Source organism: Melopsittacus undulatus, chromosome 17 (genome assembly GCF_012275295.1).
Source record: "Melopsittacus undulatus isolate bMelUnd1 chromosome 17, bMelUnd1.mat.Z, whole genome shotgun sequence".
NCBI lineage: Eukaryota > Metazoa > Chordata > Aves > Psittaciformes > Psittaculidae > Melopsittacus > Melopsittacus undulatus.
In genome coordinates this window covers 2,504,260-2,518,252 of record NC_047543.1, presented here as the reverse complement: position 1 = coordinate 2,518,252, position 13,993 = coordinate 2,504,260, and the positions used below count along the sequence as shown (strand labels likewise).

General features: G+C 47.3%; 1 protein-coding gene across 1 annotated transcript in view; it reads right to left on the bottom strand.

The window, feature by feature from the left end:
* WNT3 (Wnt family member 3) overlaps positions 1-12,439 on the bottom strand; it is a 29,097-nt gene extending 16,658 nt beyond the window's left edge. Inside the window, exon 1 of the mRNA XM_034070177.1 lies at positions 12,359-12,439. Within this exon, the coding sequence (XP_033926068.1) occupies positions 12,359-12,438 (80 nt within the window). The 5' untranslated portion in view covers position 12,439. The remainder of the gene's footprint in view (positions 1-12,358) is intronic.
* Positions 12,440-13,993: the final 1,554 nt, after the last annotated feature.

Below are 13,993 nucleotides of genomic sequence, written 5' to 3'. Positions count from 1 at the left end.
CTGAAAGTGATTTGGCATCTGCTTCCACCCCTTTGTCTTGGCATCTCACACGGTTTGGCTCTGACTTATTTGACAACAAATGCTGGAAGGATGGGAATGGGGGTGGGCAGGGCTTGGGAGCTGGAATCTGCTTCTCTTCCTGATGAATGCAGCCTGAATAAAGTTGGTGACAAGGGTTTGTGTCCAGGAACTGGGCTCCTTTATTGTCTTGTGCATCAGATATAAATGTTATGTTCAGTAATGCCTGGTCAAAGCAATGTCACTCTCAGTTTAGAAAACACAATCAAGTGATTTGCCATGGGAGAAAATCTATTCTGCAGGGACTGCGATAATATTCTCCTCTGAATTTACATAAATGCATATGATTTGCATATGCAAATGAAGGATTCCAGGCTGTGGCTGCAATAAACACAAGATTTTCAGCACCGCAAGCCCTTGCCTCCAAAGAGAGCCACTGAAATTCACTTGGAGACCTGCGCCCTCCAAATCAGCTCATCCTGGCAGGGCTGTGGGTCCTCATGTGCCCAGTGTGTGACCACGGCCTCCACATCTCTTGGTGCTGCTGCCCCATCCCACTGCCAGTCCTGCCTGCGAGGTGTTCCCAGCAAAGCAATAACCCACCACTTGGATTCACCTTCCTTTCCTGCCTCCTTCCCCACTGATGGAGGGGCTTTTCTTCCTAGGGAGGGAGTGGGAGTGATGGGACACTCCATCAGACATCAAGGGAAGGAAAAGGCACCTTTCCACTCAGACCAGTGGAGATACTGGTCATGCCCTGTTCATCAGTCCATGGGCCTCCAGTTTGGGGTGTTGCCTTGGGAGGCTTTGGTGGTAGCTGACCTCAGTTGTGGTCAGTGTCAGCTGTCTGGAAATCACCCACTGTGAGCCACCAGCTTTGGCATTGAAAGGCATCTGTTCAGTTCTCAGATCCTATGGGAACATCCGTTTGAGCACCTGGGATGAGAATTGCTACATCCACCCCACTACCCCTTCGTCTGGGGTGTGATCTATGATGTCTGTCTTTGGAGAGCCCTTCATTGTGCCCTGAGATCAGGATTGAAGATACCAGGGGTGATTCTGCTCCTATGAACAGCCTGAGGGTACCCCAAAAGGATGTGTTTTGCCCAGGAGGAGACAGTGGATGCCATGGTCTTGTACAGAGCATGGCTCTGGCCACTCTGGGCAGTGTAACTGAGACTGAGGCACCTGGTTCTGCTGCAGCTGAATGAACTGGATCTTAAAGTGCTTTCTGTCAGATACAACATGGAAAAGCTCAGTTGAATCTTCTGTAAACCAGATCCAGAATTACTTCGGATGATTTATGGTGGCGAAGAATTGCACCTCTGCAATCCCTTTTCCATGGAGCAGCATTCAGAGTGGTGGGGTCTACAGAGATGTGGGGGACAAACTGCCATGAACACTGCAGATAACGTTGAACAGGCTGATGCACTGGGTCTGCTCCAAAGGTCAATGTGGCTGCTGTTCTAGCTCCTTCACAAGTAATCTCTGTTATGTAGGTGTCATGGTTGAAACCCAGCCAGCAACTAAATACCAAGGGAAACACCATGCGAAAAAAGGCAAGGATAGAAGGTGGCTTTGCCCAGTATATGCAGGTTCCAGCAGTAAGCCAGGCCTGCTGGACTGGGCTAAGTAAGGTAGTTATTGCAGTGTGGGTAGGTGGAGTAGCATTGGTACTAGTGGTGTGGTGATGCCACCATGGCAGTGCATGTCTGCCTCAGCTCTGGAAACAGCTGTGCTGAATGGAATGCCATCATTCCTGACCATCTGGGAAGCCTCATCTGTGACCTCTGGGGATAAAAAGCTGGTTTTCAAGGACTAGACTGTGTAGATGACAGCACTATCACCAGTGTCTCCCTATTGTCTGCCTGTTCCTAATTCTCCTTGTAGTGCCTTTGTGCAAGCTCATTTATCTGATCAAAGGTTGAGTAAAGGTTGCCCCCAAGGTACAAGAACACTATTCATAACAAGGCTGTGAAGAGTGCAGACAAGGCCCCAACAGACATGGGTTAAGACTCCTTCAGGGAGTTTGGTAGAGCTTAATTCCCTAAAACGATGATCCTGACCATTGTACCACTATTGCCTTAGTTAGAGGCAAAGGCTCCCTTTTTGTAAGGTCTTATGTCAGCTCCAGGCTCTTTCAGCTTTCTCAACCAAACAGAAGCAACAGGCCATGCCCCACAGAAGACACAAAGGAGATTTCCATTTGTTGAGGTCTTATTTTGAGGAGATTTACAGGGAAAAAAATGAGCAAGCTGAAAAGAATGGTGAAAATGCACAGGTAACCACAACTTGGTGTAACTACGTGCACCAGAAACCGGATGGATTTCATCAAAACCTCATTAAAGGTGAGTTTAAGATAATGAGGCCAGAGCACATACAATGCAATAGTTAATTCTAAAAGGCAATTGAAAGTGTTTTGCACCAAGGAAGAAACCCAAACCGAGCCCTGTTTTGAGAGCATCAGCAGTATTAGGAAATCAGGTGAAAAGCGAATCAGTGAGGAGGGAATCGCACAGCTGAGGCATGGGATGGCTGTGCTATTCCCAGGCTGGGGTCTGGGCTGGAGGCTGAAGTGTAAGTCCTACAAGACAAGAAATCACTTTGTGAGGCTTGCAGATAAGCCTGGACCTGTCTGTGCTGTACATGCAGCTGATGGGAGTCATCGGATGGACTGCAGACGTTTCAGTTGAGACCATTGTGCTGCTCTGCCACATAGGGCATGTAAACCCCAATCCGCTCATGTAAGGCACTAGCTAAGATGAAGCTACTTGCACTGCATCTACCAGTGGGTGGAGAGGAGCAAGGAGTAGGGGTTTGAGTAGCACTTGTTAGGACTCCTCTGGAGCTGTGAAAAGCCCTGGTGACATTTGTCAAGGATCTTACTTACAATTCTTCACTATTTCTAGCAAATCACTGCAGGAAAACCGGATGAGTGTGAGACATAGAAGCGGGCTTAGAATAAAGAAGCAAACTGAGATTTTTATCACCTAACTCTAACCCTTCCACTGCAAACTTGGAGGGTCAATTTGTTGTAAAGGTGGAGGAAGAGCTCTGGTGTTCTCTGCAGCACTAGAAGGGCTCAGGGAAAGTGTTTCTCATTCAGAAGTGCAAGATGCAAGTACTGGGAAAGGTGCCAGTTAAACCTGATTAGGTTTGTCAGGTTAATTAAAACCCCACGGGTTCAGAGAATGGTGAAAAAGACGAATAAGCAGATCAGGAAACTCATCTTTAGCAAAGGAGTTCAAAAGCTCTTTTATCAGAGCAGGTTTGCCTATCGAAACGTGCTTCTCTCATGCTCTGAGATGGGAAAGCAGCTACACTGACACTCATGGTGCTCACATGTTTGGTGTTCCACTTCTCAAGCAATAGAAGCCCTTTCAGCCAAGGGGCTCTCACAGTTTCTTAGGTGCCAGTGGAGGTTTTCTTTGCTAACCTGCAGCTGCACTAGCCTGCCTCTCTACTTCATGTGCTGGATGTATGATCTGGAAACAGGCAGGGTGATGCGTTAGACAAGGGAGATGAGATACACGTGTAAAGGATCATTGCCTGACCCAGTGGTTTGCAAATACCTTCTGGTTTGGGGTTTGTTTGGTGTTTTTAAGGAGTCCTGGCTATAATCCTAGCCAGAGTAAATGATAAACTGAGGGTTTCTGGGCTGGAAGAGGTGGGGACTCTCAAGGTATTCCTAGTCCTAAACCTTTTCATAGGTATTATCGTAGGAGAAACTTTAAATCATATGCAGTCGATGCACAGATAGTGGGGAAAAAAGCTCTAAGTGTTAATCCCAACACAGTGTTTCTCAGCCTATGCCCCATCAGATATGGCCTTTACCCTGAAAACTTCAACTGAACAACCTTAAGTAATACAGCCTGATATCAGAAGCTTTCCATTGCATCCAGTATTGCTGTAATATTACCTGCAAACTGGAGCTGGAATTAAATCACTTCAGTTTGTAGAGACAAAATGAACTTCAAGTCAGCAAAAGGAAGATTGCATCTACCACCAGAATTAAAATGAAACCTGGAGTAATTTAAGGAGCATGAGCTATAACTGTTCATGCATGGCATAGGTAAATCATAGAGCCAAGTCCCTGATGACTCCTTCCCATTGCAGAGCCTTTAGGAAAATCATTGATGCACTGAGAGGTATTGGGAACAGAAGAGTGAGGTTATGGATATAAACATGAGCTGGTGAACATCACATTAGTCTCATTCCAGAAACAGCCAGGGGAAAACAGGTGTCTGCAGGAACATAGTGGCTCTGGCTACCAACAGAGGGAAGAAAATGAGTCGTCAGAGTTATGATAGACTTTTTGGAGGTCTACCTTATAGACAGGTAGCAGCAGACCATGCTTTGGTGATTTGAATACAGTAGGATGCTGCCTTTCTGGGATAGAATTCCCATTGCAATTCTCTTGCTATAAATTAGGGTTTTTAGAAGTCGTTTAACAACATTTCAGAGCTATGTTTTAGGCTGAGCACAGTTTCCCTTACAAGCCTCATACAGAGTCATTGCCTTTAGGAAACTGAGAGTACGAGTGTGCTCAAATAGAGAAAGAATGCCAGCCTCCTGGGGTTTCATTTCCAGCTCTGTGACTGTATCTCCCAAGACATGATGTCCACCAGATGTCATACCCATTTGAACACAAATAATAGCCACAAATCCACCTTCAAAAAAGCCTTTGGTGTGAGCTTTATAATGTTGAAAAAATGGTAATAACTACTCCTTGAATGGACAAAGGCCTTGACTTTCACCAAGGACTCTGGATATGTCCACATGGCTGGAGTCTGAATCCAGAATTCCTTCTATGTCAATGCTCAGGAATGCTCTATATTGGATACACTGTCACGTATTAAACCCTAAACATGGGTCAGACAGCTGCTAAGGCTTCTGCTAGACCTGCCATGGATGTTCCAAAACAGGTTCCAGTTGAGCCAAATTACCATAGATACCAGCTTGGCTCAACCCAAGTCATGCAGCTCAGTTCTACAATGCTGAAAGTGTTAACAGTGAGACTGACCTAAACAAGCACCATTGCTAACCCAACCATGATATCTCTATGTTACACATACACTGACTGAAGCAGCTTGGTTCTCACACTGCAGGAGGGTACTGCACTCTTGCTCACATGGGGGTTTATGTCCCTACATGTGTCAGCTACATGGTGAAAGTGTAATTTAAGAGTGAGAAGTGATTTAGGGATCTTAGAGCCCCTGAGGGCTCAGACTGCCCAGGTCTGTGCTGTGCCTGCAGGGATGGAGGAAGGGCTGCATGCATTCTTACACCTCTCCTTGGCTCACACACCCAGTAGAGCAGTGACTGTACTACAGGACCTGGAGATCAACAGAGCCAAGATAGAAGCAGCAAGAAAGCATTAACCATAGTTAGATCTGTCATGACCTAGTTGGAGTGGCAATGGCTCATTTCTGGGCACAGAAGACATGCAGACATAGCAGGGGTGACGGGTGACCATCAGGTTTCTCCTTGGCCTGTGTGTTGGGCTGTATGTTGCCATTGTAAGCCTTGGGCTGTCACATGGATGAAAGCTGCTTGATTGCTAGGTCTTTGTGCAGTGGAGGTCTGCAAAGGTCCAAGCTCCTCACCTCCATGAGGACCCGGCTTAGGGCACAGCACCCTGAGCAAGGAGGGAGCAATCCTGCAATAATGAAGTCCCAGCTTGTGGCAATTGTCCCTTTTTATACTGTTTGGCACTACAGAACAGAGATCGGCTCTATCCTATTTGTAAGAGCCTTTCAAGAAGCCATAGGCTGCTGTTGAACTCAGCATCCTCTTGGCCAGTTTAAATAAGCCCAGGTCCCACCACCTTTCCTGATGAGCCAAGTACCCCAAATCCTTTACCATCTTGGAAGCACCCATTGGCCTCTCCCCAGTTTCTCTACATCCCTCTTCAGCTAATGTAGGCCACTTCTCAATGCAGCATCACAGGTGCCCCAAATGCCAAGCAGGCAGTGCCAGCTGCCCTCAATCTGCTGCCCACACTCCTCCTCCCAGTGCAGCCCAGCACACAGCTCAATGTGTCTGAGTTCATGTTCCTGTGGGTAACCACCATCACCAGGTCTCTGCCTGTATCAGTGGGGTGTGAAGTTTCTACCTGACCACACCAGGGTGAGTGTTGCTGTATAGCTGGGAAACAAGTCAGGTGAATCCCATGGCTGTCAGCCTCCAGCACCCCCAGCACCCCACAGCCAAGAGTAAGGGGTGCCCCCTGAATTCCCAATGCTCTTATGTGGGGTGCCTTAGGCCCGTGCTTCACTTTGTCAAGTGGTGCTTTTAATGAAAGATTCAAATGAAAAGCAACCAGTTCACAATTAAACTGTCCCTTAAAAGCTCTTTAGGACCATTTGCATTTACTTCTGAGTTTAGTTACAAGAATGGTAACTGCTCCAGTGGAAGGTGTCCCTGCCTGTGGGGCTGGAGGAGCTTTAAGGTCCCTTCCAGCCCAAACCAGGCTGGATTCTGTGATTTCTGGCTTAAGGGCAGAAACCCTTTTAAGTCTTTCTGTGAGCCAGAGCCCTTCTCCCTGTGTTCATCTGCCTCCAGGCTGGTGTTGGCACCGCAGGACAGAGGGGATCCCTGGGGCTGGGGCACTCCTGGGTTAGGTTTTTAGGGAATGAGACTTCCTGATACTTAGGGGAACTCACACATTCCTCATTGTTCTGTGCTGCTGTTTTCTAGGATCATTCTGAAGCTATTACTGAGCTCAGGACTCCACCATGCTGCACTCTGCCAGGTAGGGGAGAGGGAAAAGCAAGAGATGCTCTGTGGCCATGCTAACACTGTGTCGAGACCTGGGTTCACAAGGACAGGTGAGGGCTCACAGTGCTGAGGTTCACAAGGCTGTATGGCTTCAAAAGCTCCCCTCTGGCAGTGACTGGGGATGCCCACATGTGTCTGCTGTGCAGTACATGCGGCATTAATCTGAATTCCAGCTTGTAATGTTCTTTCTTTAATGGCATGGACTAACCATGGATTCCCACCGGCCATGCCTAGCTATGGAAAAATCACAGAACCCCAGCCTGGTTTGGGTTGGAAGGGACCTTAAAGCTCCTCCAGCCCCAACCCCTGCCATGGGCAGGGACCCCTTCCACTGGAGCAGCTGCTCCAAGCCCCTGTGTCCAACCTGGCCTTGAGCACTGCCAGGGATGGGGCAGCCACAGCTTCTCTGGGCACCCTGTGCCAGCGCCTCAGCACCCTCACAGGGAACAGCTTCTGCCTTAGCTCCAACCTGAACCCTTAAACCCACAAGGATGCTGGTGGCTGTTATTTATGGACAGCTCTGTTTGGGAGCCTCACATCACCCCAGCATCAATCCTCATTGCCACTGGCCTCACCACACTTCCCATGTAGCTTCAGACAAGCTTTGGCACATGCAGGGACAGCAGACTACAGCCACCGGCAGGTGTGAACACCCCTCAGCAGCGTCAGCGGGAGCGGACGGGTGGGTTGTGTGTCACCCTTTCCAGTTCAGAGGTTCCTATGCCAGGACAGGCTGCTGGTAGAGGTGCTTTGGCTCCATTTGCCAGACCGGGAGCCAGAGCAGCACCTCTGGGCTTGCTTGGCAAACGCTGTCATCTCTATCCCTGACAAACCCCACCACTGTCTTAGTCACTTTTCCCTGGAACTGGCTGCATTTTAAGCTGTAGGAAGTTTATCCAAGGGCTCTTTTTCTTCCTTTGTGGTGCTACAGCAGCTGGATTTGCATCAGGAAATCCACTCTCATATTCAGATGCAACTGTGTTCCTTTTGAATAAAGCTTTAAGGGCCACATGCCTATAGCAAAACACAGGCTAAAGGATGTATCTGTTTTGAACCTTCAGAGAATGAAAAGACCCCAAGACTGCCAAGAGGATGAAGGCTCCCATTCATCCCAGCAAGGTGAGACGCTGAAAGCTAAAGCAGACAGGTTACATGTCACCTCAGACTACATCTACATGCAAATGGTTTTCACTTACAGGGTTTTCTTAATGAGGAAGCAACTCTGGGGCCAGTGAGAACATGTTTTTGAGTTTCTACCTGCCTCTTCCTAGGGGCCCAAGGCCACTGGGATCCTCATCCAGCTGCCAAAGCCTTCAGCTTCCCCTCAAAGGATGTCTGAGGGATAGAAATAAGATTTAATAACATGACAGCCAAAGCCATCCATTCGTTCAAGTCATCTGCTTAGAGGCTACCGAATGCTGGATGGGAAGATGCACTTGATGAGAGTCGCAGTTCCAGGCAGTGAGCTGCTACTGCTCTGTCCTAAGGAACCAGGGGAGGAGCAGGGCTGATCGTTTTACTCCCTGTTTATACCAATGACTCCAAATCTGGCTCCTTTCTCCAGGTGAGGGACACACTGGAGGCTTTCAAGGCTTCTTGGGGACTGATGCTCATGGAAGAGGGAAGCATTTGGTGTTTCTGCTCAGTCCATTGGTGGAGTTTTCTCCCTCGTCTCTTTCAGCCACTGCCTGTGTGTTGGCCTCCTGGGAGTGGTTTCTCATTGTTTCTTGGGCCATAGGATCTCTGTTAGCCTGCACTGACACAGGTCTGGCCATGGGCTGTATTGTCATCTGAATTCTCTCAGGGCATTACCAGAAAGCTCTGGGTCCATCCATCAGTCCATCTAAACGCTGGACCCCCAATGGCTCAGACATGTTCTATTGTCCATGCTGCTGTTAGAGTACTTGGGATTAAAAACATGACTGCGAGTGTGATAAGTGTCACTACCATCCCTTCTGCTGGCATCTAGCAACCCTGCTGATGTGACCCATGGTTGTGATACCAACCATGGCCCCGCTATCCGCTTTGGTTCCATCCATGCCATTCCTGAAGGATCAGGAAGAGCAGCAATTCCCATCTCCACAGCCTCACTACCTCTCTCCATCTCTTCCTTCCTTGCCTCTCTTTTAGCAGGAGCAACCCAGACCACAGGTGTTGGACACATATCAGAGAAAGCTTTTGTTGACTTCAGCCCCTCTTGTCAGCACTCTCACAGGCAGCATTTAGGTGACCTTTTCCCATCTGTGCCCCATTTGTTCCTTTTCACTGCTATAATAGGATGAAAGCACATGAGAAAGGGTTGGACCTATGGCAAAATACCACTGCTGCTCACTGAAGGTTACATCTACACTCCGTGATACCCCTGGACCTTGCTCAGGTGTTGAATGAGGAGATGCCAGTTGGTTGGGGACAGGATGGCAGGGAGTTGTTAGCAATCCATCAGGCTGGACTGATGGGCTTTGCAGCCCAGTGGCTCCACCTTCCTGCTGTCTCCAGCCTGGACACTGCAGATCTGTATTCACACCACAAAGTTCTTCCCTTTTCATGCCATCCATCCTGCCTCCTCCCTGTGCCAAAAGCATCACTGCCTTGCACATTTCACCACTGAGGCCAATGGCCTCATGACAGTGTCAAGCTGGAGGGCTGCTGTTGGGTTGTGCTCGCTGTAGGTAATGCAACCAGATGGCCAACATCCTTCCATGGCTCCTCAATAAAAGCACAACTCAGAGCAAACCCCAGCAGCACCATCTTTGTGCTTTCATCCCTTCCACCATACTGTCACTGATGTCGTGCTTCCTGGCATTGTCTGGCTGCACTGTGGAGCAGCTGGATCAGTTCAGCCACCCCTAAACCCATTTACAAGGTGCTGAGGCTTCGTTCTCACTTCATTCTCTTTTCCCTGTGCACACCCAGATGCTTCCTCATCTCTACAGGTTTTTTCCCAGTTGTCCCAGAGCAGGAATGAGCTGGTTTGATTTTGCTGCCAAAATATTTCCTATAGAGTAGAAAAATACCCAGGAAGGTTGCACCAGCAGGACCAAGCGCTATCTGTCAGCAGCCCTGGGTCCTGCAAGATGAGCAGTCCTCCTGAAGGTCCTGTATTCAGCAGGGATGGGTTTAGCTGAGGATAAGGAAGCACTGATGATTTCTAGTCCAGTCTGGCTGGAAGGGATGCAGGAGCCCAGCACAGGGGACTGGGCTGATGCTCTACCTTGTCCTTGCTTCCCTCCTCCTGTTTTGGGGCATATTGAACCCTGCAAATTGGATTGATCCCCCAAAGTTGGCTCTGTGCCTGCCTGTAGATCAGAGGATCAGCAAGACAACTGGAAAAGGATGCTTTCAGAAAGAGTATCATGCTAGAGCACAGTGCACATAAGAGCCTGGACCCACAGAGCTGTGATTCAAAGCTTACAGCAGGACTGAAGGAGATATTTAATTCTGTGTGCTATGGGAAGCATTGTCTCTGCCTGAGCTGTCGGGGAGCCCTGGCCCAGATATTTCTGCTCTTCAGCTCCCTCAGCCTTCAAAACCCCTCTAAAACCTTATGAAAGACCCTCAACCCTATATGGGGCATCTCATCACATCTTTTCAGTGCTGCAGAGACTCTCTGGCACTTCGATATTGCCAGCATCTCCAAAACACATGCATGATTCAGATCTATTGAATGGAATTCTGCAGACAGCTTGTTCGACTCCCTCCTTTCCCATGGATACTGCTTGCCATGCCCCCGGTGTTTCTGTCTTACATGTCCTCCGTATTGTTCCTTTGGGCTGAACTTGGAGGGGTTTTGGAGAAGGCCAGGACATGGGGCAGCCACCTGCCTGCAGCATCTTCTCCTGCAAACAGGGAGGGACATTTTGTTCATGGGGATCTTTTGCTTCATGGGGAGAAAACCAAATCTTTCCGTCAAGAAGATTTCAGTTCCTCACCCTATGAGTCAAACCCCTCCTTGATTCAGGCGTTAAATCCTGTTTTATATCAAAGCCTGAGGCAGGGCAGGAGCTGCTGAGACCCTGGGAGAGCTGATGTCACAGCAAGGTATCATTGCCCCATGCAGATTCTTGCCTTTAGATCCAGCCATGCAGTTTTGACCTGGTCTACAACCCACCGCGCACCCCCGTTCAGCCATGCCGGTCCCCAGATGAAGGAGAAAAGGAATGGAAGGAATCAAAGTGATGCTGCCTCTGTTTCAGTAGGCTCCCCTGCCCCAGGCTTAGGTCCTGAAGTTAGGCAGCCACACTCAGGGCGAGGAAATCATTTAATTCTTCAGGAAAACCTGCTGTGATTTAGCCATTTCATGAACCTGCGTAGCTTTTAAACGCTTCCTCAGCATGGACTTCTCATTGTATTCCCAGTCTTTCTCTACTGGAACTGCACATTTTCATTCTCAAAATCCACAGTAATAAGTAGATTATTAAGAAAAAAATCAGCTTTTCCCTTTTGCTTGCTAAATATCCCCAGACATGGCAGTCCGTTCCCAAGTTCACTCCCACCTACTTCTTGCCATCTCCATGTTGGCACTGAAAGGATCTAATTCAGTGATAATTCAGTGATAATAGAAAAGACCTTTCTGGAAAGGTGAAAAAAGCCCAAGAATCTTGGTTCCCAAATTCCAGCATCTCCCTCTTTGCCATAATAGATCATTAGGCTACAGCCCCTACCTGGCACATACAGAAACTTAATGAGATATATTCCAATGAGAAATCCTACATGAGAAAGAGAGAAATTAACTGAAATCTTCTGTTATGCAACTCGCTGTCTGCTGGGTTTCAATGACCTGAAAGATTTGATTCTGGATTTTTTTGTTCCATTTACATTTTGTTCATATATTTATGCATCGAGTCTTATCTTTATTTGCAAAATAACTAACTCAGGTTACGTATCAAGCCCATTATAAGATAGAGCCAATTCTTTTAAAGATGATTTTTATTGTTGGTGCAAGGAGCGAAGTGACAATTCCATCATTCAAAAGAACAAAATCCATCTTGGAGGAATTTTACTAAGGAATATTTTCTTCAGGTGCCATTTGCGTTCTCAGCTTATTTGCCGGACTAAATTCACATGACAGAATACAACAAAAGAAGAAAAAGAAGTCCAAAAACTGTAGCAGCCAAAAAGAATATAGAATTAATGGGTTGTGGTTGTTGTTTTTTAAAGGATTGATCGCAATTTAAGGGAATTAAGAAAATCCCTGCTACGCAGACATCCGACAGCCAAAATTCCTATTGCACGAGAAAATAAAACCGCATCCTTTTACATCCGAAACAAATGTCTATTGCTACAGGGATGAAAATGGAGAAATTAAAGAGTGGTGGGGAAGGCTCCATTTGTGCAAAGGGAAAGCTAAACCCCTTCGAAATAACCCCCAAACTTTTCATTCTTTACCAAATTGGAAGAAATTATGCTTAGAATCACACACGCAGTTGTGGCCAGCTCAGCAGGGCAAAGGGTGGGAAGGAAGGAACATGCATCCACACAGATCCCATAGCTAATAATTCATTAATTCATTAATCAAAGAGGGAAGGGAAAGGGGGGGGGGGGGGGAAGGAAGAAAAATTACCACCAAATTGGGTAACCGGCTAAGACCTTTGTGCCATTGAAGAGAAAAGACAAAATTAGTCCAAGCAGGTGGTAATCCATCAGTCCAGGCTGGTGCAAGGGGTGAATCTCAGCGAAGTTTTCAGAAAAACATGAAGTGTGAAAATGAAGAATCCCCCTCCTCCCAGCGAAAAAAACACCAAAAACAAAACCCAATAGAAATCAATTCAAAACACAAGAGTTAAAGCAAGTCCCTGGTAGTGCGGGTGACTTTCTGCCTTGTCAGAAACACACCTCTCCAAGCCTTTTCCCTGTAGATCATCCAAAAGCGTCTATTAAAAAGTGCAGGGCTTGGGGATGTCAGCAGGCAGCCAATCAGACCGCATGGCCCAAGGTAAGGGATGAGTCTCAGCTCAGGGCTGTCAATCACGCTCTCCTCCCCCTCCACCCCACAACTTTGTTCCTGGCTTCCACAGACAAACCCTCTTTGCAAGAGACTTTTCTGGGGCACTGAGATTTTGGGTCTTGGGTTGGGTTGTTTTGGTGTTTTTTTTGTTGTTGTTGTTGGTTTTTTAATTTTTTTTTTTTTTTTCAAATTTCTGGTTTTAATTTCACTTTGAAAGCCAATTTTTTGCTTCTAATTTCACTTAGAAACCCAGGATGCACCGACTTTGCTTCTGGTTTGGCATGCCAAAGCTTCACAAGGTAAGGATGAAGGGTGACTGCGATTGACTTAAACTCACGGTGGGGGTGAGATAGACAACTTGATCTTTAGATGGAAAGGGAGGTGAACATTAACCCTTGAAGGAGGCAGAGCTAATGGGAGCACCGAAGAGGCAGAATAACCCCCTGAAAGCTCTGATGTGGGCAAATCTGGTTGTAAATTTAAATGAAATGTGCATGGCTCAGGTTTATCTAAGTGTGTGGATGGGATGGATGGATGGAGGGCGAAGCAGTGGCAGCCTGGGTTTCTATTGATAAGAAGTGCCAATGCATGGCAAGAGTGAAGCAGGCAGATGGGAAGATGTCCTGTTGATGAAGTACATCTCTGGATGCGGAAAGATGAAAACATGATCCAAACCCCACCTGTGTAACTAGAAAGGACCTCACAAGCAGTACCACCTTTCTAAAGAGGTTGTGTGTTGCAGATAGACCCAACAAAGATTCTCCTTGAAAATCCTTGTTATGGCATAAAGACACTGTTTTTACAGGAGCTGGTATGTCAGAATAGCAGATCAAGGGGATGACTCAACAGAATGGGACAAAGAAATGGGAGAAGTCAAAGAAGTTGCTTTTGCTCCTAAAGCATCCTCAGCAATCACAGCTGCATTGCCTGCAGTGGAGCTGCAGAGTTTATAAGATGGAGATTAGGAGCTTTAGGAGCAGCCAGCAAATCAATACATTGCAGAGGAATGGCTATAACAGAAGTTCAAGGTCCTATCTTGGGCAGCCCAATATAGCTCCTGATATTAAGGCTCTGGGTCCTATCTTGGGCAGCCCAATATAGCTCCTGATATTAAGGCTCTGGGTATAAATGCACTCCTTGATGCTATTTAATCACCAGGATGCACTTGCCTCATGCCTCTGTCTATTTTGATTCCCAATTCTAATGGATTTCAGTGTATTTGCACACTGAATTAGTGGAGAGCTGTTCTCA